This window comes from Ursus maritimus, unplaced genomic scaffold, assembly GCF_017311325.1.
Source record: "Ursus maritimus isolate PB19 unplaced genomic scaffold, ASM1731132v1 scaffold_26, whole genome shotgun sequence".
NCBI lineage: Eukaryota > Metazoa > Chordata > Mammalia > Carnivora > Ursidae > Ursus > Ursus maritimus.
The window spans coordinates 3,790,398-3,814,344 of NW_024425119.1; the positions used below are offsets into that span (position 1 = coordinate 3,790,398).

The following is a 23,947-nucleotide window of genomic DNA, read 5'->3' on the forward strand; positions in this document are numbered from 1 at the left end:
CCGGCCACTCCCCCACCGAGCGACACCGTAAGGCCCCCGCAGCGCGACCTCTGCCGCCCCAGCAGAGACGCTCACCGCGCGCCTGGCGGCATACTTGAGCTGCGCGTTGTGCCGGATCTGCTGCAGGCGCTCCTCTCGCTTCTTCCTCCGGACCTGCTCCTCCTGGAGGGTAAAGTAGCCAGAAAGGAAACTCCTGCAGGAAGTCCCAAACCACGCCCTTCTTAAAGAGTCTGGGGCTCAGCCCAAGGCCTCGGCACCTGGGGCAGGGCGGGGCGGCTCTCCCCTCCGTGGCCAACACTCCAGGGGCGGCAGCATCCCTGACCCTCCCTCCCAAAGCCACATACTCTCAATCAAATTCATTCCCTTAATGGAATTCGCAGCCACGGAACTGTGTTACCAATGGCAACAGTGAGGCGCCTTTCCCAGGTGGGTAATGAATGGAACTGTCCACCCTCTGTCTAGAGGCCTGTTGACATCAGCTTTAAAAAGACAGCACGGGCGCAGCACCACTGGCTCAAGAAGGCACCGAGGAGGCAAAGGACACGCTAACTCCCAGAACCAACCCCAAAGTACCAGCCAAGCCCTGTTTCCTGGATGGTTCCCACCTCCCGTCACCCCAGAGCTTACCTTCAGTCGGTCCACCAGGTCCCTTTCTTCTTTCTTCTGTACAAACTGAGTCACCCAGTCAGGCTCTCCCGCAGGCCTCGGGGTGTCTGGGGTCTCTTTGCAGGAGGATGAGAGAGACGGGGGCTGCTCCGTCCCGTCACTTAAGGGGATAGTTCCAGTTTCAAGGAGACGTGCCTCTTCTTGATGCTTCTTCTGCTCAAAGTCACGGAGCCAGGAAAGGGCCCCACAAATAAGACTTAAAGATTTTCCCTACAGGAAGAAAAAGGTCTTCAAAAACGAGAACAAAAAACCAAAGCTTTCCAAATGACGTTTCCCATTTTAATAAAGCCTTCGAGGAAGGTCTAACTTTAAATATTAGAAGGCACTCTAAGACCAACCTGGGAAAGGACAGGAAGAGAATTAGCAAAAGGATAGCCAGGAAAAATAGAAAAAAAGAAGAAATAAAAATAAAGTTCTTGCTTTAATTATAGAGCTCACTGTTCCTAAAATAATTTAATGTGGCTTATCAGGTTACATATAAGTACTGCAAGTTAACATAATTAGAAGCTGAGGAATTAGATAAAAGCTCCAAAAAAGAATTAAGGCCAAAAAATACATGGCTTGAAATCCTATATACTAAGGGGGAGCCACATTTGGCTCTATGCTTTAATGCAGCCCATGTGCAGACAGACCATGATCAGTCCCGTGAGTCCCAGGCTTCAAAAAATTTTTAAAGCAAACTAATTGCTCTGGAGAACACAATTCTTAATTTAAAGACCAGAATATTCCCTGTGGGCCACTGCTGCGGGTTCAGTTGTGTCCCCCCTCAAATTCGTCTGTAAGTCCTAACCCTGAGTGTCTCAGAATGTGACCTTATTTGGAAATAGTGTCACTGCAGATGTGTTTAATTAAGAAAGAGGGGGGCCCTGATCCAGTAAGACTGGTGTCCTTACACAAAGGGGAAATTGGGCCACCGAGGCACCGCCAGAGGGAAGGTGATGCGGTAAGACAGAAGAGGATGGCCACCTACCAGCCGAGAGGGCCGGAACGGCGTCTCCTCTTGCGGCCCTCAGACAGAACCCTCCCTGCTGACACCCTGAGTCTGCACTTATGGCCTCCTGAGCTGTGAAGAGTAAGCTTCTGTGGTTTAGGCCCCCAGCTTGCGGAACTCTGTAACAGCAGTGGGAGCACTAACACAATCCTTCTGGAAGGCCGCTGTGTGGGTTCCCTAAGGCCGCTGCTGCTGGGGTCCAAAGGGCAGTTCAGTGCAGACAAGTCTCTGCAGCAGCCAACATGTTCTGGTCAGGCAGTCAGCTCTCCGAGCCTGCTTAACCCAGGGGGACCTCAGAGTATCCAGATAGGTCCTGAACCTAACATGGGCTTGAACGACCCATATGTAAAACGCACAGTCTTCAGAGCTGGGGAAGAGCGGGGCATACCGGCTAAGGCTTCAGACTCTGGCCTTCCTGGCCCAATACTGGCTCTTCCACTCACCAGCTCTGTGACGTGAGGCTAACCTCTCTAGGTTTGTTGGCTCCACACATGCAAAAATGAGAAGTTAAAAAAAAAACAAGAAAAAAAAAGGAGGCAGGAAGTGTGTGTGTGTGTGTGAGACAGAGAGAGAGAGAGAGAGAGAGAGAGAGAGAGAGAATCTTCCTCAGAATTGCCGCAAGCAGTAAGTTCATACCCATAAAAGCTAATACCTACACCAGGATCAGAACAATACCCGATACATAAGTGAGCAATAGGAGCTAGCTTTTTTTTTTTTTTTTTTTTGCTATTTTTAAGTAATAGCAGTAGGATTATTACGTCCTGGAATAAGAACCTATTTCATGAAATTCTTAAAAGGCCCTATGACAGAATGGCACTTCTGAACAATGAATAGATGACATATCTTTGGAAAAGCCCCCTATATGCCACTTCTCTCAGCTTCTGATAAATACAGAATGGCAAAAACTTCCGAACAGCACTCCCCAGCACCCTCCACTGGGAAGTGAGCTGAGGAAGTTCCTAAGGGAACGTCAAAGTTACCTTCCAGCAACAACTGTGAACACACTCTATCACAAAGACAAAGGAAAACTGAGGCCCACAATCCTATATCTTCTAGTAAGACAACAAAAATTTAAATTGGAAAATGTTAAAAGCATGTATGACCAAATGCTCACCTCGGTTAGGAAATAAATTTAATAAAGTACCCACAACACACCCGGCTTTGAACAATGTTACTTCGTGGGGTACCATCCAAGACATCACGGTTATAAAATTTATGCCTGGTTAGTTCACGCGTTCTAAACACCCACACTGTAGCAAGCACTGGGCTTGACGCTGTGAAGGAGAGTTCTCTAGAAAATGCCCACAGGTGCAAACTTACACGAACCACGGGGCATCACATTTCCCTGTGAAGCATGGGCTCCAGGTGGAGAGGTCAGCACAGTGTGGCAGACTCATGAAAGGCTAGAAAGGGGACACGGACAAGTGAAGCAGGCATCATCAGGAGTTAAGCCGGGAGCTTGGCCACCAAGGCAGAGGTCCAGCAGGGGAGGCACCACGTGTAACGGTATGGCACCCGTGTGAGCAGTGGGGCGCCAACAACAGGAGGCAGGGCTTACTAGAGGCAGGATTTAGACAATGTCAGAATGGGACGGTAACTGAAGTCACAACAAGGACAGGAGGCCCTGGAACCATCATTAAGAAAGGGCTGGGCAGAGGAACAGGATGCATGGAACGGGCAGAAGGCTGAGATGGGGACCTGAGCCTTCAGGTTAAACGGCAGAATGAACACATGCTCTGTGTTCTTTTCTGAAACATGCTAAAATTACATCAAAGGAATAAAAGAACCTTAAACCCACAGAAACAAAGAAAGTGGAAGAAGGGAAAGTAACAGGTTTTAGGAGATGGGAAGCAGAGAACCAAAACTGAGAGGAGTAAAGGATGCTAAGCCTAAGTGCCTGCGAGATCTCCCCCGATCCCTCCTCAGAAACCCCAAAATTGCCAAGGACGTCCCCTCCCTGCAGAAGACAGGATGTGTACCCTCTGGAGGAGCTGAATCAGGAGGGCTCTGGAGATGGTGGGTCGAGTGAGCGGTGGGGAAGAGGGCCGGACTCAAAGCAGGACACTAAGTGAAAGACCATGCACCCGAAGCCGCTTCCCCAGGACACCCTCAAGAATACTGGCCATCAGGTTGGGACCAGAAGGTAAGAGTTTAAAGGAGCCTTCTCTGGAAAAACTGGATGGCTCGAGAGAAATCACACAGACACTGGTCACTGGAGGCCCCACCAGAGAGGCTAGCCCATCAGTCCACAGCCAGCCTGCACCACGGCCTGTCGGTCAGCCCTGTGGTGGCTTTTTCTTGAACACCAACAGAAGACAGCCAAGGATCACCAGACATTTGAGGAAAGCCTCTCAACAAAACACAGAACCCAAACTGGGGGAGGGAGGAGGATGGACGATGAGATGACGCAGGGTGGAAGAAATTCAAAAATGCTACTTTAACTGACATCCTCAGAAAGATATTATTTCCATGAAACAAGAACAGGATGCTATTTTTAAGAAGCAGGGGATACGAACAAGTTCTTAAATATTAAAGATAGGATAACAGAAATAAGCTGAATAGAAAGACTGGACAACACAGTCAAAGGAATCTTGAAGAAGTAGAACTCAAAGCAAAACAAAACAAAAACAAACCAATACGCCCAAAGAGGCAATTAGAAGAACAGAAAATTACGGGATTAAGCAGGAGGTCCAAAACTCAAAGAATGGAAGTACCCGGAAGATTATCAAGTGTGTGAAAACATCTCAGAATGGAAAGATAGAAGCCTCCAGATGCAAAGTGCCCACCAAGAGGCCAACACAAAGAACTAAACACACTCATCGAACCGATCAACACGAGATTTCAGAAGACAAAGGAGAGAGGACAGCCTGAAACTCTGGAGGGCAGGGTGGATCGGTCACCCAGGACTGCGGTGCAGGCTGCACTGGACCTCCCAGTAGCAACAATGGAAAGCAGAAGGTAGAGGGAGCACCTGTGAGGGAAAAGCATTCTGCAGGGAGAATGATCTACCCAACCGACGAATCACTACCAATCAAGTGAGAAGGCACATTCATACATTTTCGGACCAGTGAAGTCTCAGAATCTTACCTCCCATACAATCCTTCAGGAACGTTCTCTACCAAAACAAAGTGAACCAAGAAGATATGGAATCCGAGAAACAGAGAATCCAACACAGAAAAGAACACACACAACAACATGGAAGAATCCCCAAGACATTATGCTGGCTGAACAAAAGCAGCTAGTCACAAAACAGTACTTACCGGAAGATTCCATTTTCCTGACATTTAGAAAGACAGAACGCATCTACAGAGATGGAAAGTGATCACTGACTGGCTGGGCCGGGCTGGGGTGTGAGGGGAGAACAGCAGCCAAGGTTACGACAAACTTCCTGGGCTGCTGGACGTGTTTTGCATCTTCATCGTGGTGGTGTCCACATAGGGGTTTCCATCTGTCAACACTCGCTGACATGGATTTAAAAGGGGTATGTTCTATTACTTGTCAATATAAAGTTGATTTTTTTTTTTTTGAGAGAAGGGAAATCCCTAGTACAACGGCTGTGAATTAGGTCTTAGGAGTAAACGAAGAACTTAGAGAAGGAAGTCTCCAGGGTAAAACAGCGTTCGTAATTACTATAGGGTGAATTATGTCCCCCCACAAATTCGTAAGTTGAAGCCCTAACCCCATGGGACTGCATTGGAGAAAGGGCCTTCAAGGAGGGGATTATGGTTAAATGAGGTCCTAAGGATAGAGCCCTGATCTGATAAAACTGCTGTCCTCATAAAAGGGGGAGAGACACCAAAGATCTCTCTACCACGTGAGGACACAGTGAGAAGGGGGCCCCCTACAAGCCAGGAAGAGACCCCTGCCAGAAGCCAGAGGCTGCCCAAACCTTGCACTTCCCAGCCTCCCAAACTGAGAAGTAGACGTCTGTCATCTGAGCCACCCAGTCTGTGGTATTTTGTCATGGCAGCCTGAGCAGCCGGACTAAGCGGTCATTTTCTGGATGGAGTATCATACGGAGAGGCCCCTGGATGGCGTGAGAAAGTGCTGTAGGTATGTTAAAAACTAGACCAGCTTTAAAAGGCAATTATCAACTCTGGGAAAACAAAAATTATTCAGGAAGAAAACCTGTAATCAGGGCACACTGACTTAGCAGAGGCTAAAATTTCCCATCTAACTACACCAGGAGGATGGGGCGAGGAAGGAAACGGAGCTGGTAGGAGAGCAGCATCTTAGCTATCACAAGAGGAAGGCACAATGACTGAAATGAATAAATCAAACTACAGCACCAAGCTTACAATTTCAGATATGCTCTGCAAGTATATTTCTTAGGAACCAGGTAAAAGAATTAAAAAAGTACCTGCCCAAAGAACAAGTTTGAGAAATTTAACTTTTTAAATGACATGCATTATTCTTTATTAAATTTTTTATATGACTTTAAACAAAGGACAGGGATTTGTTCAAGGACACTAACTGCTGCAGAGAGGTCAAATAAAGACTTGAAACACCCAAATCTACTAATGAGGAAGTCGCGGCTGATACTAAAAGCCATCTCAGGGGATGGGTAGGGGAAGAAGGCCCGGTGCACTGGGTTATGAGCCTCCTGTGCGCCGAACTTCCTAAGTTCCGCAGGATGACAGGGGCACGGAGGACCTCCAGGAGGTTGCGACCTGGCTGAGGGACCTTCGCATCAATACACACGCTCATTATCACATAGTACTTTCTAAACGAGAGGCAGGGACTGCTCGCTGCAGCCCTAATCCTCCTCCTGGCCACTCCGTTAGTAAATCCCTCTGTCATTCCACTCCTGGAAGGAAACTCCCAGGGGCCTTTGGCTGGATCTCTCCAGCACTCAGTAACCTCGTTCCCGAAGACTAAACCAGTATGTTTAATCTGTGAAAAAGCCACGGTAATTTGTTTCTCAACATCAAAGCATTTGTGTTCCCAGAACAATTTGGAAAGCTTTGGTGCTTTAGGTCTCGGTTTCTAGAGGCACTCCAATTCTCCTCTGTCTTCAGCCTAACAGTTCTCAGACCCTGGGGCTGCGTTTCACATGTAATAGAGGAAGTGGCTATTACTCAGAAAGATAAACCAAGGGAACAACTTCAGCCATGAAAATTTCTGCCTAGGTTAACAACACGCTAGGTGGCTTCTGCGGTGTCGTAAGGACCCTCTTGGCCCCTGACAATATATACTTACAGTGCCAGTCGGACTCTCAAATATTCCAATCTTGCCAGCCTCCAACACCTGATAGAGCTCTGCCATGAAGTCCTTCTGGATGGAATAGGGTGTGAAGGGAAAAGGGAAGTGGATACCACCAACCTCCTGGGTTTTATTAGCCATGGTCCTAGGGGGCAAAAAAAAGGCTTGAAATCTAGAACAGTTCCTAAGAGCAGTCTCAACACTAGTTAGGGAATGTCTCCTCAGGTTGTACGCTTTTTTGCAAGCAGAGACCACGTTCCCCCCATGGTGCACGTCCTCATGAAGCCGTGCCCACATCCCACAACCCATCTAATGACGTGTATCAGACATGGCCACGCGGAACGCAGCCCAGCACAGTCCCGAAAGAGAAACCGCCCTGCCATTTTACCTGGGATGCCTCTGCTTCTCGGACACCCTTCTAATGCCTCCAGGAAAGGCGTGGACACTTCCTCGAGGACCTGTGCCCCTGAGGTCAGGGACGGTGCTCCTGACTAGCTGTGCCGCACGGTTCTGCACATGCCCGCAGCACGGCCTTCACCTGGCAACGTGGCCTCACTTAATCCTGCTGCCGAGACCTGTAAAATCATGACACACGGGCAGAGAATCACCAGCACAGTTCTCTATGTGGCACAGGTGCACACGTACATCCGTGTTTCACCGGGATCTCTAGTGTGCTTCTTCATTCGTCCTAGCCTCCACTGCTGGTATAAGCAGAGCCTCCTCCTAGAGCCTTCCCAGCCTCAAGAAATAAGAGCTTTCTGTCTAGCTGCAGACTGGGACTAAGGCCCGGCTGGAATTCCAGAGCTCCCCAGTACTGAGACCACAGCATTTCTCTTACCTTGCCAGGCCAAGGTCTAAGAAGAACTTCTCAGCTCCATATTTCATCTTTTTTCCCCTCTTCTGAACCAAATTTCCCTGAGATAGCTTCTCCATACCCTTTCTTCCTTTAGATTTTTTTCTAATCTCTATTTTAAGTAGGCTCCATGCAACGTGGGGCTTGAACTCATAACCCTGAGATCAAGAGTCACATGCTCTACAGGCTGAGCCAGCCAGGCACCCCAATCCTTTCTTCCTTTCATCAGGAAGGACTGACTCTCCCACCCTGGTTCTCACACTCTCTTTGGAAGTCACTGCTCCAAAGTATCTGGCAGGCCCATCTCTTCTAAGAAGTACTAATCAATGTGAAATCCACTTACAATCCTGCTACTACTGGCTTCGGCAAGACCAGTGACAGTGTCAACACATTTATGAAGGGGAAGGCAGTTGCCATGATGTTCTTCCAGTTATAGTTTAGGGGCACCTAACAGGATGAGAGAGGTGAAAGAACTACAAGAAGGGTGACTCTTAAAAACTAGGACCATTCAGTACTGAGAGGGACACACAGAATCAAAACAAACAAAAACGAAAACAAAAAAACAAAAACAAAAAACAAACCAGGAAGAAAAGAGGAAGGAATCTAACAAATTTTGATCACCTAGTATGTGTTAAACACTCTACAGGCCTTTTTACTATTATTACCCCAGTTAACCTGTACAACACTATAAGGATACAGTTGTCGGGTATTCATGCTTCCAGACACTAAATAATTTTCAAAGGCAGAGTTAACAAGAGGAAAACCAAGGATCCACACCAAAGTCCATATGGCTCTCTTTTAGTCAGATTCATCTGGCAAGAGATAACCAGCAGAAGCAGAAGGGACACCTAATGAAAATATACATATTGAGAAATTATGTGAAATCTGCGAAAACCTAGGGCAGAAGCCACTGACAGAGTGGGATTTCTTTCAGACTAGAACTACAAAGTAATCCAGATCCTAGGAGCGCTCCTAGAACTTCCCCAGCAAGTCAATACCCACAGCCTGTCCTCCTGCTGCTCAGTCGCATGCCAGATGGAGCCACTGGCTGACCTCCTTTGCTTACTCACAGCTTCCGCTTACCCGAAACTTTGGCTGGCACAGGGCCTCTTTGGCGCCCTCTACCTTTGAGCTTCAGAAGGGGAAATTCTTTTCACATTTCTTGATTCTAAAATCCCAAGAGAAAAATCTAATCAGCATTGCCTCTCCTTTTAAACTAGATCATTGGTCAGCCTACAGACTGCTGTAGGTGACGTACCCAGCCTGATTTTTTGTACTTGCTGTCCACCACCCCCTTCCACCCCTGCCTGGGAAATGATGGACATTTAGGACTCGGTCTTTTCAGAGAAGCCTCCCCCTCTATTTGGCCACCCTATACGGGTCAAATATCACTCCCTATTCAAACACACATACCCACCCTGCTTGAAGTCACTCTTTTGTCTCATTACCCTGTATTTAATTTCTTCATAGCTCTTAGCACTAGCTGAACTTATTTTATTTATAATCCTTTCCCACAAGAATATACATGGCATAAAAGGAGGAACTTTGTCTGTCCTGTTCTTCCCTGCCCCCAGCACCAGAATAGGTACTTTGGCACCAAGCTGGCATTCAAATAAATTTTGATGAATGAATAGCCAGCTGGACATGGTGGCTCTAGGGAGAGGTTTCTGTTCTTCAGAGGTGTGGGCAGAGGTCCCACGACTAAAATACCTAGTCCAAGGTCCAGTTCTTTAATGGTTTCAAACTGTTTTCACATAACCTCACAGCAACCCTGTGTGATACTTTTATTAGCTTTATTTTATAGATGAAAACACAGATTCAGAAAGGTTGAGACTTGCTCACTCAGCAAGTGCTTGAACCCCCATCTGCCAGACCTCCAAGCCCTTGGGTTTTACAGTTCATCCCTCTTCCTCCCACCAGGGCAAGCCGACTGAAAAGAAAGACTTGGTTACTAAACTTCAGAATGACAACATGAAACAATACAGAAGAAAAGTAATCATTATTTCACTTCCCTGTGGGTGGTAATTATGGATCTCATTATTCCAGAAGCAGCACAAGCTAAATCACAAGTTAAAGAAGCATTTGCATAAATGCTTGAATAATGGATTCACTAAGTGCTATTAAGGACATTTGGTGTAATTTTTCTCACCTCTTCGGGTTGGCTGTGTGGTGGACAACCACGAACCCACACACAAGTTCTCCCTAGAATTCCCCACCAGTGCTAAGGCACACACCATATGCTTATTAAATGAGATTAAATACATGAAAGCATCTCAGGTACATATTAGTTCTGAAAGTTCATTTTCTTCAGTTTTCAATCATCACTCATTATTTACTTGTGTATAAACTACTGCTAGACTGAATTGTGTCCCCCACCCCCAAATTCACTTGTTAAAGGCCTACCAATATAGACTGTATTTGAAGATAGGGCTTTTAGTAGGAAACTGAGGTTAAACGAAGCCTTAAGAGTGGGGTCCTAATCCTTATGAGGACGGATGGCCTTAGAAGAAGGGGAAAGAGGGAACTCTCTCTCCACACCATGTGAGGATGAAGAAGAAGGGGGCCGTCTGCAAATCAGGCATAGAGCTCTCACAAGGAACCAAATACACCAGCACCTTAGACTTCCCAGACTCTGCAACCACGAGAAAACAAATTTGTTAAGCCCCCAGTCTAAGGTACTTTGTTATGGTAGCCCTGAGACAACTCCGAGCCAGCAAATATCATGCTGTTACGTTCCTTAAATATTTCAACTTCGCACACCTCGGAGACAACACAGCACTTAAAGAAGCAAAGCTTCCCCACCTGCTGCTAATCCAGAACCACAACTTGGTGCACAACTGCAATGCTCCAAGATCAGGAGAGCCAGCCCGGCCCGCAACTCCCCACATTCTCCATCTTCGGAGCTCTCACACTATATAAGAACAATCTGCTACTTAGTAGTATTTATTTCCATTTTTATGACACCTCTTCCAACAATCTGGTCCATTCCATTCATCCCTGTCCTCTAGACTGAACCCTACTCCACCTTGAGTCCCTGACGGGCAGTAGAGCAGAGCTATTTACAGTATAGAAACTGGGCTCCGCTGGCCAAGTCTGGGATCCCAGCTTATGTTAATATCCCTAAGCCTCGGTCTCCTCATCTGTAAAAGAGAAACGTGTAACAGCACTTATTCACAGCGTTGTAGTGATCACTCAATATGGTAACTTATGAAAAGCGCCTTAGCACAGCCAGGCTAAACCGAACCCCCTGGACGCATGGTACCAGTTCTCACTTCTAAGCGGAGATCCAGAACCACCGCAGCTCCCACCCTCATTGGTCTGCCCTTCCCCCTCGCACTGGTTTCTAGCCTGCCAATCACACGGTGGTCCCGCCCCTCCGGCTCCAGAACCTTTTCCCGCTCCCGACTCGCCCTGCCCCTCTGAACAAGAGCCCGCCGTATTTGCGTTTCCACCGGAGTCTACCCGCGCTCCTGTCGCTTCGCCTCGTCCTCACGCGACACGGCGCTCACCCGCTTCGCCGACGGGACTGCTTCGCTGAAGCCAGGCGGACGAAGAGGCCGAGCAGAAGGTCGCGGAATTTCAAATCGCGGCGCACCTCCGTCAACGTCAGCCCCCGGGAGGAGCGTGCTGCGTTGCCACGCCCCCGTGCCACTGCGCCTGAGCACCCTGGAAGTCGGAGGGGCGGAGTGGGGCGCTTCGCCTTTTGTGCCACTGCGCTTGCGTGGCGAGTTCGGGGTTGGGCTCTTTCTGGCGCTGGAAACTCGTCTTGACAGAAGCCTAGAGGGCTGGGGTCGGGGTTCTGGGCTTTCTCCCTCTGCCCTCCTGCCAGGTGCAGGATGTTTCAGTGATCCTCCTCCGATTGGCGCCAAATGTACTTCGTTCAGCAGTCACTTGACTTGATCGAATTGGCCAATATTGACCAAACACCCGAAGGACGAGATGCTGTAGCCAAGAATCAGGAAACCCGTATTCTGTTCCCGGCTCTTGTCAGGCCTTACGAGTGAACCTCAGTTATTTTACCTCCAAAATGGACGGCATCTGCCCTGCTCACCTCGACAGGGTCGTGCAGGGTCTTGGATATCTTGAAGTCGTGTAAATTAAAGCACTCTAGAAGACAAGTTTAGGTTATTGTTTCCACTGAGTGCCAGGCACTACCCTGAGGGGACAAGGAAGATAATGCACCAGCTTTGCCATCAGGGAGCACACCTTCTAATTAGAACAAACATGTCACCTTCACCTCTCTGGACTTGGGTTCTCCTTTGTTCAATCTGGGGAATAAGACTATATCTGATTCCTACCAACTTTCTGAAAGTAAGTCCAGTGTGTGTTTTTTCCAGCACCACCGCACTGAACTCATTTCTGACACTATCAGGAGATAGCATTAGATCCTACAGGTTAAGGGCTCAGTCCTACAAGACTGCTCCTGCCCCCACTTCAGACACCAATTGCAGGTCTAGGTTTTTACCTGTGTTTCTGACCCAGGAGGCTATAGATGATGGGAGGTTCCCGTGACCCCACTCGCAGTCGGATTAATTTGCTGTGGAGGCTCAGGGAAACATTTTGCTTACTAGGTCGCCAATTTATTATAAAAGGCTAAAACTCAGGGACAGATGAAAAAGATGCATAGGGCGAGGTATATGGGAAGCTTCCATGCCTTCTCTAGCTGTTCCACTCTCCCAGAACCTGCATGCATTCACCAAATAGAAGATCTCTGAACCCACTACTTTTGCGGTTTTATGGAAGTTTCATTACGCAGGCATGATTGATTAAATCATTAGCCATTGGTGATTTGAACTCTTATCTCCAGGCCCTCTGCCTTCCCAGGAAGTATGGGGGTGGGACTAAAGTTCCAACCTTCTAATCTCTTACTTGGTTCCCCTGGCAACCAACCCCCATCCTTAGGTTACCTAGGAGCCTTCCAAAAATCCCTATATTAATCTAACGAACACCTCCATCAATCTCAGGAAATTCCAAGGATTTCAGGAGTTCTGTGCTAGGAATGGGGACAAATACCAAATATATATTTATTACCGCAATATCACAGAATGAATCTAAGAAATGATAAAGGAGGCATTTTATACTAAATGCTCCCCTGGAATGACATAGGTAATTGGTGTGACTTCCCAGCAGGATCAAGGGATGTTAGGGACAGTTTGCTGGAATTTGAAGGAAAGACTTTCAGGGAGAGAAACCAGTGTTAAAAACTGCATAAAAGCTTGGGGGTGGGAGTTTACAAAAGGTGATTCTGATGTCGGAAAGAACGTTAGGGTTCACAGACAGCCAAGAAAGAATTCTTGACACATCTTTGGTGCAAAAGGTGGTTTTATTAAAGCGCAGGGACAGGACCCATGGGCAGAAAGAGCTGTACCGGAGTCATGAGGAGTGGCCCATTATAGACTTTCAAGTTGGGAGGGGGGTTGGAATAGCGAAAGTCTCTAAGGAATTGTGGAAGCAAGGTTTCCAGGACCTTGAGGGGGCTAGCTATTGTTGGGAAAAGGTCATTTATTATCGTCTAATAAAACCTTAGTCTTGAGACCCCTCAGATGTATATGAATGGGCCATATGCTTGGGGGATGATTGCCAACACATATCTTGGGGGGGGGGGAGCGAAAGATAAAGTTTCCAAAAGAATTTTTATATGTTAAAGAAGGTTCACAGGATCCTTGGGGGAGGGGGCTAGCATTGCCTTTTGCCCTTAGCAAAGTGTCAACATGGAGGCAGTTGAGTCCCTAGAGGAATTCCACTGTGCCTGTTTCAAGGACTTGTCAATGGGCTGTAGGGAGTAAGGAAATGTAATTTTTCCTTCTGCCTTTGTTTCCCACATCAATTCCAGGGTCATTTTTTTGTGAGTACTTCCGACTACCAGTGACTGGGGTAGTTAGAAGACAATAAGAAAGTAACACCCTCCAGGTTCTTGAAATGTGGTCCACCAAAATCCCAAAAAGGTCTGTGATGCCTTGGTTTTAACTTTAAAGTTGATGTAATGTGGCACTCTACTCTATAGCATGTTTTAGCAAAAAAAAAAAAAAAAAGTTTTAGAGTAACTGACATCTGGTAAACTTGACACTTCAAGGAGATAACGCTCACTAGGTTTTGGCCCTATTGTTTCAAAGGTCCCTCTCACTCCTCTCCACACACACACTCCTAGGGTATGAAGCCTCTGATTGAAGAAGCACCACTGAAGGAATAGGAGAGGACAAGACAGGAAGGTTAAGTCAGGGTCTGGTTGCAGAAGACTTTATTTTTTTTTTTTTATTAATAATGATTTTTTATTATATTATGTTAGTCACCATACAGTACATCCCCGGTTTTCGATGTAAGGCTCGATGATTCATTAGTTGTGTATAACACCCAGTGCACCATGCAATATGTGCCCTCCTTACTACCCATCACCGGTCTATCCCATTCCCCCACCCCCCTCCCCTCTGTAGCCCTCAGTTTGTTTCTCATAGTCCATAGTCTCTCATGTTTCATTCCCCCTTCTGATTACCCCCCCTTTCTTTATCCCTTTCTTCCCCTACTGATCATTCTAGTTCTTATGTTCCATAGATGAGAGTGGTTGCAGAAGACTTTAAACAGCAAGATAATACATTCAGACTTCATACTTGTTCAAAACAAAACAAAATTCAACCAAGTATATTTGAAGATCTAATTGGCTTTTTAAACAATTCATGAATCGGGCAGCACCCCTTCTAGGAAGCAGAGAGGAGCTCCATGGAGTTTAATAAAAGAAAGGTTTTTAAAGACAAAGAAAGCATTAAAAAGGAAGAAAGGAATCTGTTAGCGAAGAATGAATTGTTTAGGTAAGGTTGCCCCCACTTCCCCGACCCCAAAGGGAGCGAAAGGGGTCTATCAGTAAATTTCCTGGTCATTGATCAGAAAATTCTGTGTTGGCTGGTTAAAGTTTACATTCCTGGGGGTTCAAACTGCAGTTAGGTTAAGCATTGATTCTTGGTTTATTGATTAGGCCTAAGCGACAGCATTTCGGGCCTGTGGTTTCCTTTTTAACATACTGTAAGCAATTTGCAAGTCACTGAAATGTTTTTGAATGGAGGGGCGAAATTGAAAAAGCAATGTCTTGGACACATGAAGCCGGAAGCAATGGGAAAGTGATGCCAGCAAACCGAGCACTGGGACTCGGGGGGGGGTCCCGCTGGACCAGCCATGAGGGCCCCTGGCTGCGCACAGGATAGAAATCAAATGTGAGCCAAGCAGGAGGTGAAAGCCTAGTTGACTGGAGATATTGAAAGAGTGCAGGTACAGACAAAATGTCTGGAAGACTCAGAAAGTAAAGGGGAGTCTTGTCTATATTTGGGGTCTGGGGTTCTTATTGAGGAGAGTGGTCTGGAGTACGTGTCCTCTCAGGCATCCAGGATCCAGTTAGAACAAAGATGAGGGCCCAGGTGTTATTCCTTGGAGCCAGGGAGACTTGGTGTCGAGATGTCTAGCGCCCATGGTCTGGAACACACATAGGATGGCTTCTTCCGGTCATGCGCACCTAGTCCTTCCTTAGATGTTAATTATTCTGAAGAAATTATTAACTCCTTGTCCCTTCCAAAGGAGGACCTACATTATTTGCACTATGAGGCATGTGTAAAGTGGGGGTGCAGGTCCTAGCAAGGATAGAAGCAGGAGAAGAAGCGAAAAGCAGATTTGTATGAAGTCCTTCCGTTTCCCTATCTCAAAGGGCATTCTGGAGGGGAGAGAGGCCAGAAGCAAGCAAACAAGCCAGGTTATGCAGCAGACCCAACCGTGCAATAGGGACTCGGACTTCAAGAGCGGCAGCAATAGGAACGGAGAGGATGGAGGCAGTTACCACGAGGCTGTGAACCTGCAGGTGACCCTCTAGCCTCCCCTCGTCCCTGCCCCACGGATCATCTATAAGATAGACACTCCTAACATTAGACCCTGGGCTTTGTCCCGGGGGTGCAATCAGGACTGTTAGACCTATGTGGACCACCCCTGCATTTCTTATTAAACAGCCTCAGGCAGTACCATTCATGGGATTAACTCAAGACCTTCTTAACAAACTCCTCGCTAAACTCAAGGCCAGGGAGAAAAAGTTTTCTACTCATATACAAATACGCTTTCTATAAGTCCACAGTGAGAGCTGATGTGATTTGATTTTGGGGTCTGGGAGAAAACGGTCACAAAAGAATTCTTGAGACGGTTTCAGTGCAAAAAAGGTGGTTTATGAAAGCACGGGGACAGGACCCGTGGGCAGAAAAGCTGCACTAGAGTTGTGAGGAACGATGGATTATATACTTTTAAATTGACGAGTGGGGGTTGCTGGGTAGAGACAAAGGAAGTCTCCAAAAGGATTTTCATATGTTAGAGAAGATTTACGGGATCCTGGAGGCCTAGCTATTGTCTAGCTAGGGTAGTTTTTCCCTCTAGCAAGGCATTAACATCAAGAAAGTTGGAAGCTGGGGCACCTGGGTGGCTCAGTCGGTTAAGCGGCTGCCTTCAGTTCAGGTCATGATCCCAGAGTCCTGGGATCAAGCCCCACATCGGGCTTCCCGGTTGTTCTCTCTCTCCCTCTGCTGCTGCTCTGCCTACTTGTGCTCTCTGTCAAGTAAATAAATAAAATCTTAAAAAAAAAAAAAGTTAGGAGTTGCTGGAGGAATGTCAGATTCTGCCTGTATCAAATATTTGTCAATGGGCTGCAAGTTAGAAGGAAATTTAATTGTATCTATATTTCCTTTTGCCTATGTTCTCCACATTAAGAGCTACATAGGCCCATTATATATTCCTCTTTGCCTCTGCTGATAATAATCTCAAAACTAAATGTGCGTTGTTTTACTTTTTCATTGGCCAGTGTTTTATTTTATTTATTTATTTGAGAGAGAGCGCGCGCATGCGCGAACGCTCAAGCTCGCACGCCCACACACGCAAGTAGGGGGAGGGGCAGAGAAAGACAGAAAATCTCAAGCAGACTCTCTGTTGAACTGAGCCTGATGCAGGCTTGATCTCAGGACCCGTGAGATCATGACCTGAGCTGAAACCAAAAGTCAGACACAACCGACTGAGCCACCCAGGAGCCCCCCATTGGCCAGTGTTTTTTGATACTTATTTTTCTGTTATCATTTCTTCTTCATAATTTTAAGTCTATGCTCTAGTAGTCAGACCATCTGGAGATCCAGTGTTAACAATCTTGGTGAGCCTGGCAAGCTGTTTAAGGCCTCTAGGCCTCAGTTTTCTCGGTTATAAAATGGAGGTAATAGCAGGACCAACCTTAAAGGACTCTTCTGAAATAAGTGAGATCTTCTTGGCAACATTGAGGGCTTAGCTCCTGGCATGCCATATTATAAAAGCTCAACAAAGGTTAGTACTATATGAACTGGGTTTGGTTTTAGTAATCTTATGCTTTTATTGTAAGTTTTCTTAGCTCCCCTTTAGCTATAGCTGTGATATAAATCTAACAATAAATAAATAAAATCTAATAATAAATAAAGTTGGGTCCTAACTGTGAATCAAATTCTGAGATTCAGGCCTTTGGCAATTGGAAGAGCAGAAATGAGGAGGTCAGGAGGGATAATGCATTTTGAAGGGGGATAGGAATATTCTATCTTTGAGATGTTCGAAGTTATGCAGTTGCATGCCATGTTACAAGCAGGACCAGGGCCTCTCAAAGGCATCTTTTTCCAGGGTATAGCCTGGCCCTCACATTCATTCATTCAGTAAAAACCAACTGATTATCAGTCCAGAAGCTGAATTATTTTAGTAAACTCAGAAAGTTTACATCATACAAATGCATGATCACTAAATTTACATCCCTGCCAATGGATTGATTCATTTTTAAAGGAGCCATTTCCAGTGAGTGGAATAATTGATCGCTTCCTATTTGGGAAGCCAGTGTGAATTGGAAGACTGCTTGGTAAGCATAGATTCAGAAAAAGGAAAACATAGGAATTTGAGTGAAACATGTCACCCAGGCACTGGGAAAGCTCCATGAAATGTGCCTGTCATAAGAGAGAAAGCCTCCAGGGGCACCTGGGTGGCTCAGTCCATTAAGTCTCTGAGTCTTGATCTCAGCTCAGGTCTTGATTTCAGGGTCGTGAGATCAAGCCCTGTGTTGGGCTCCACGTTGCATGTGGAGGCTACTTTAAAAAGAGAGAGAGAAAAAACCTCCAGAGACCGGATTGCTCCCATCCCTAAGACTCCATGTGCCTCTCCCTGGAACAGTGCAAGACATACCCTAGTAATATTTATCTGAGCCTCAGTGTCTTTGATTACTAGGTCCAGAGTAAATCTAGGTATGTAACTTTTCCTCATTAAGCCACACTCTAGCACGCATGGAATACATTGTTTCCTCACATAATAAGTCAATCTTAGGTGTGCCTGGGTGGCTCAGTCACTTGAGTGCCTTTGGCTCAGGACATGATCTTAGCGTCCTGGGATTAAGCCCTGCATCAGGCTCCCTGCTCAGCAGGGAGTCTACTTCTCCCTCTCCCTCTTCCCCTCCCCCCACTTGTGCATGCAAGCTCTCTCTCTGTGTCTCTCTCTCAAATAAATAAAATCTTTAAAAAAAATAGGTCGATCTCATTTGTCGGACTGAATTTATAGGCTGTCCCCCCTCAATGTTTCCATGAGGTATTCAGTGGTGTTTGAAAATGGAGGACTAGAGTTCAGGAAAGTGGTACAGGCTCAGTATATGGATTTGATCACCTCTGGGTAAAAGAACTAAAGCCACAGTGAGTGATAAAATTTCTGAAGGTGTGAACAGTTTTAAAAAAGGGGGAGAGGGGAGGCATCGACATGCAAAAAATGAAGTTGGACACTTACCTTATACCATGTATAAAAATTAACCCCAGGGTGCCTGGGTGACTCAGTCGAATCACCAACTCTTGATCTCAGCTCAGGTCTTGACCTCAGGGTTGTGAGTTCAAACCCCACGTTGGGCTCCATGATGGGCATGGAGCCCACTTAAAAAAAAAATTAACCCCAAACGGATTTAAATGTAAAAGCTGAAAGTATAAACCTCTTAGAAGAAAGCATAGGGGATTTGGATTTGGGAGTGATTTCTCAGATAGGAGTCCAAAAGCACAGGCAGCAAAAGTAAAAATGAATAAATTGGACAACAATAAATTTTAAAACTGTGCATCAAAAGACACAATTGACAGAGTGAAAACATCATCTACAGAATGGGAGAAAATGCCTGCATATGCTATAACTGATAAAGGGCTAATATTTAGAATATGCAAAGATCTCCTACTGTTGAGTTGTAGGCAACAACAGTAACAAAAAAACAGCTCGATTAAAAAATGGGCAAAGCGTCTGAATAGACATTTCTCTGAACAAAGCTATTCACATGGCCCAAATGGCCAAAAAGCACATGAAAAGATGTTCAATACCACTCACATCACTCATCACTAGAGAAATGCAAACCAAAACCACAATGAGATACCACCTTATACCCATTAGGATGGCTGAGCACACACAGAAAATAACGAGGGTTAATAAGGACGTGGAGAGGGCGCCCGGGTAGCTCAGTCGTTAAGCGTCTGCCTTCAGTTCAGGGCGTGATCCCAGGGTCCTGGGATAGAGCCCCGCTTCGGGCTCCCTGCTCCGCTGGGAACCTGCTTCTTCCTCTCCCACTCCCTCTGCTTGTGTTCCCTCTCTCACTGGCTGTCTCTCTCTCTCTGTCAAATAAATAAATAAAATCTTAAAAAAAAAAAAGGACATGGAGAAATTGGAACCCTTATACACTGCTGGTGGAAATGTAAAATGGTGTAGCTACTACGGAAAACAGTATGATGGTTCCCCAGACAATTAAAAATAGAATTACCATATGATCCAGCAATTCCACTTCTGGGTATCTACCCAAAAGCAGTGAACGTAAGGACTTGAATAGGTATTTGTATACACATGTTTATGGCCACATTATTCACAATAGCCAAAAGGTGGACGTGCCCCAAGTGTCCATCAACAGATGAATGAATAAACATAATGTTATATTTACATACAATGGAATATCTTTCAGCCTTAAAATGAAAGGACATTCTGACATATGTTACAACATGGATGAATCTTGAGGACATCATACTCAGGGTAATCCAGAGAAACAGGTTCAATAGGATGTGTATATAGAGAGATTTATTTTAAGGAATTGGCCCACACTGGAGATCTGGCAAGGCCAAAATCTGATGAGGTAAGCCAGCAGGCATGCTGGAGACAGGGAGGAGTAGCAGTTCAAGTACAAAGGCTGTCTGCTGGCACAATCTCTTCTTGCTCTGAGGAATCTCCTCCTGTTCTATTAAAGGGCCTTCACCTCATTAAATGCAGCCAACCCACATTAAGGAGAATAACCTGCTCTACTCAGAGTCCATTCATTTCAATGTCAATCTCATCAAAAAACCAGCTTCACGGGGTGCCTAGGTGGCTCAGTAAGTTAAACATCCAACTCTTGGTTTCAGCTCAGGTCATGATCTCAGGGTTGCGAGATCAAGCCCAGAGTCAGGCTCTGCGCAGAGTCTGCTTAAGAATCTTTCCCCCCGGGGCGCCTGGGTGGCACAGCGGTTAAGCGTCTGCCTTCGGCTCAGGGCGTGATCCCGGCGTTCTGGAATCGAGCCCCACATCAGGCTCCTCCGCTATGAGCCTGCTTCTTCCTCTCCCACTCCCCCTGCTTGTGTTCCCTCTCTCGCTGGCTGTCTCTATCTGTCGAATAAATAAATAAAATCTTTAAAAAAAAAAAAAGAATCTTCCCCCCTCCCTCTCTTCTCCCCCACCCTTGCACATGCTTTCTCTAAAATAAATAAATAAATAAAATCTATTAAAAAACAAACAAACAAAAACATCTTCACAGAAACATCCGGAATAATGTTTGACCAAATATTTGGACACCATGGCCCACCCCGAATTGACACAAAAAATGAACCATCACATTGTGATAAGTAAAATAAGCCAGTCACAGAAAGACAAATACTGTACAATTCCACTTACATGAGGTACCCAGAGTAGTCAAATTCATAGAGGCAGAAAGTAGAATGGAAGTTACCAGGGGCTGAGTTGAATGGGAAATTGGGAATTGTTGTTTAATGGGTAGAGAGTTTCAGTGTTGTGAGCGAAAGGGAGTTCTGGACTTCATTTGCACAACAAAGCAAATGTACCTAACACTAAACTGTACACTTAAAAATGCTTACTAGAGTTAATCTTATGTTATATATATTTTAACACATTTTTTTAAAAGAGGATAAAAGTAGGGAATGACCTTGAAGAAATGTTCCCAACTGGGGGGAAGAAAGTGAGAAATTGATTAATTAGAGCAGTAGAGGGCAAATTAGGGTCATCACAAAAGCAAAAGAAAAAATGATAAAAAATACTGGATACAGCAAGGTCAAGGAGAACAATAACTAGAAAAATATCCCCTAGCAACTTAAGGAGGGAGAGTCAGCACAGTAGTTGGAACAAAATCACTTTACAAGGATTAAGAAAAGCCTAAATGGTGAGAAAGTTGGAGGAGCAGAAGTACTGTTCCCACTCAAGGAGATGGAAGGCAGGAGGAGGGGAACTATGCAAAAGAAGACAGGAAGATGACACTGAACCAAGTGAGAGTGCAACTTTTCCCCCTGCTGTTGACCAGCTTCCTCTGCCAAGTAGCCTGACTTGGTCAAGCGTCCCCCAAATACAAGACTGGCGGCCCTACAAAAAAAACAGGTGGGGCAGCTGTCTTAGTACAGAATGTGCAGCCAGGGAGCAGTGGCAAGAATTAGAGATCATGACAGAGTTGGGGGTATCCTGAGAAGTCCAAGTTCGATGGAAATTGAAATGAAGTCAGAAAGAGTGNNNNGCTAGGCTGAATGCCAAAGGGGCAAATGCCAATATACAAAGCATTGGAAGTCTCAGTGCTGTGATTCAGAAGCTAAGTCAGAGTAGTGTTTCTTCTTTAAAGTTGAGCTCTCCCACCAACTCCCACCGACTCCATCTCTGTCATCCCAAAGAACTAACACTTCTCTATTGACTCAGAGGATGCTGCCTTATGCCTGGTATATTAGTCAGGATTCTCCAGAGAAACAGAACCAATAGGATATGTGTGTGTGTGTGTGTGTGTGTGTGTGTGTGTGTGTGTAGAAAGCAAGGGAGAAAGAGATTGATTTAAGGAATTGCCAATTATGGAGGTCAGCAAGTCCAAAATCTGCAAGGTGGGCCAGCAGGCTGAAGACACATGGAAGAGCTCATGTTGCAGTTCAGGTTCAAAGGTCATCTGCTGGCAGAATTCCTTCTTGCTCTCAGGAGGTCAGTTTTTTATTCTATTCAGGTCTTCAACTGATTGGATGAGGCTCACCCACATTATAGAGGGCAATCTGATTTACTTACTTACAGTTACAATGTTAATCTCATCCAAAGGCATCCTCATAGAAACATCCAGAAAAATGTTTAACCAAATATGTGAGCACTATGGGCCAACCACACTGACACATAAAATTAACCATCATACCCAGGTGATAATGACAGCTATTTATTAGGTGCTTATTTCTACACCAAGTACATGGCTATCTCATTTCATTCCATAAAGCCTATAAAGTAAGTTTAAATATTCTCATTTTTAAATATGAGGAAAACAGTTTTAGAAGGATTTTATCTAAAAGTTCATAAAATTTAGAAGCAATCAAAACCATTCTTATCATGGTTAACTTCAAAGAAGCCAATTAATCAATCTGACCAAAGTGGGAACTAATTCTTTGGTCTTTCCACATCTTTTTTTCTTCCCCAAACTCTTGTTTTTTGTCTTTAAGTAGGCTCCATGCCCAGCACGGAGCCCAGTGTGGAGCCTGAACTCATGACCCTGAGATCAAGACCTGGGCTGAGATCAAGAGTCAGAGGCTTAACCAACTGAGCTGCCCAGGTCCCCTTCTATCTACATCTTTCAAACTTCTCAGAACAGAGTCCCCATAGCCTAAATGTCAGGGCCTTTGAAAAAAGAAAATGCCCTCAGGGCACCTGGGTGGCTCAGTCAGTTGAAGGGCTGACTCTTGATTTCAGCTCAGGTCATGATCTCGGGGTCATGGGGTAGAGCCCTGCATCTGGCTCTGCACTCAGCAGGGAGTCTGCTTCAGGATTCTCTCTCCCTCTCCTTCTACCCCTCCCCCTGCTCTCATTCTCTCTCTTAAATAATGAATAAATCTTAAAAATAATTTTTTAAATTAGAATGGACTCAAAATTATCCCAACAAGAATGTCACTCCATCACAATCCAAATGCGCTTTCTTAAGTGGGAGAGATCAGGCTGGAGTTATTGCCGCCCCAATGTTTTCACCCATAGCCCGCCTTTTTCTGTACCAACCTGAAATCTGAATGTGCCCTTTAGTGTGTCAGGCCTGGGAATTTCATCCAACGTGTGTGGAGGTGAGAAAAAAAAGATTGGACACTAGGAGCCACGCTGTTCTGACACCCTACTCTTCCTCCCTCTTATCATTTGAAACTTTACCTGAAGGTTGAAGGAGATACTTTCAGAGCTGTCCCTGTCACTCGGGTTTCTCCCCAATCCCCCAAAACTAAGATGAAAGTCATCTTGTCTTAGAATGAGAAAATAAGTTTTATTGACAAATGCATATGCTGATACCCAACAATCCCCTAGGGAGAGAAAGGACCAGAAACATACTGTGTCTTCTAGATCAAAACTGCCTCCTTGGGTTTAATCCAAAGTAGCCCATCCAGTTGGACTATGGTAGGAGGGCTACTGGGAAGCAAAGTACTGACATCTAGACAAGCAAATGGAAAAGGCTGGAGTCCCAGAGCAATTAGGAGCAACTTATTTGGCGGTAGGCCCAGCTTCTGCAGGTGGACTTTCAAATGTCGGGACCTGTGATAGCATTGACGATTTGTCTGAATTGCCTATTATGAGTGGAATATTTTTCACCCTTCTATTGTACCGGTTTCGCAATGAATTTAGAGGTCTTTGAAGCCACTTCCAGATTTTCTTTTTCTGATTGTCACCATCATCTCTTTCCCGTTTGATACTCTTAAACAGTCGCTTCTTTCTTTTGGGGGTTTTCATGCCAGTGACTTTGAAAATATTATTGCTCAACTGGCTCATCCTGGAAGTAGAGACAGACCCGGGGTTAACATATTCATCAATTTTTTTCAGAGTAGTATTGACCAAAGACTGGATAGACTCCACAGGATCATTCCTCAGACTTCCAATAGCTGAAACCAGAAAGGAGGTCAAATCAGACTCTCGATCTCCAAGGACTATCTACCCAAACCCCATCATTTTCCACCCCACATACCAGGTTA

The 23,947-nt window shown here is 45.6% G+C and overlaps 2 protein-coding genes across 2 annotated transcripts in view; both read right to left on the bottom strand.

Annotated features, from left to right (window-relative positions):
* Window positions 1-11,317, bottom strand: part of DDX11 (DEAD/H-box helicase 11) — a 34,464-nt gene extending 23,147 nt beyond the window's left edge. Inside the window, exons 1-5 of the mRNA XM_040642029.1 lie at window positions 11,222-11,317; window positions 7,248-7,434; window positions 6,857-7,004; window positions 628-876; window positions 76-162 (exon numbers count right to left, since the gene is read on the bottom strand). Of these exons, the coding sequence (XP_040497963.1) occupies window positions 76-162; window positions 628-876; window positions 6,857-7,000 (480 nt within the window). The 5' untranslated portion in view covers window positions 7,001-7,004; window positions 7,248-7,434; window positions 11,222-11,317. The remainder of the gene's footprint in view (window positions 1-75; window positions 163-627; window positions 877-6,856; window positions 7,005-7,247; window positions 7,435-11,221) is intronic.
* An 11,649-nt stretch (window positions 11,318-22,966) lies between these two features.
* The window catches only part of LOC103675769 (maestro heat-like repeat-containing protein family member 7), a 33,181-nt gene continuing 32,200 nt past the window's right edge, over window positions 22,967-23,947 (bottom strand). The window contains exon 9 of the mRNA XM_008704905.2: window positions 22,967-23,857. Coding sequence (XP_008703127.2) covers window positions 23,463-23,857 — 395 coding nt within the window. The 3' untranslated portion in view covers window positions 22,967-23,462. The remainder of the gene's footprint in view (window positions 23,858-23,947) is intronic.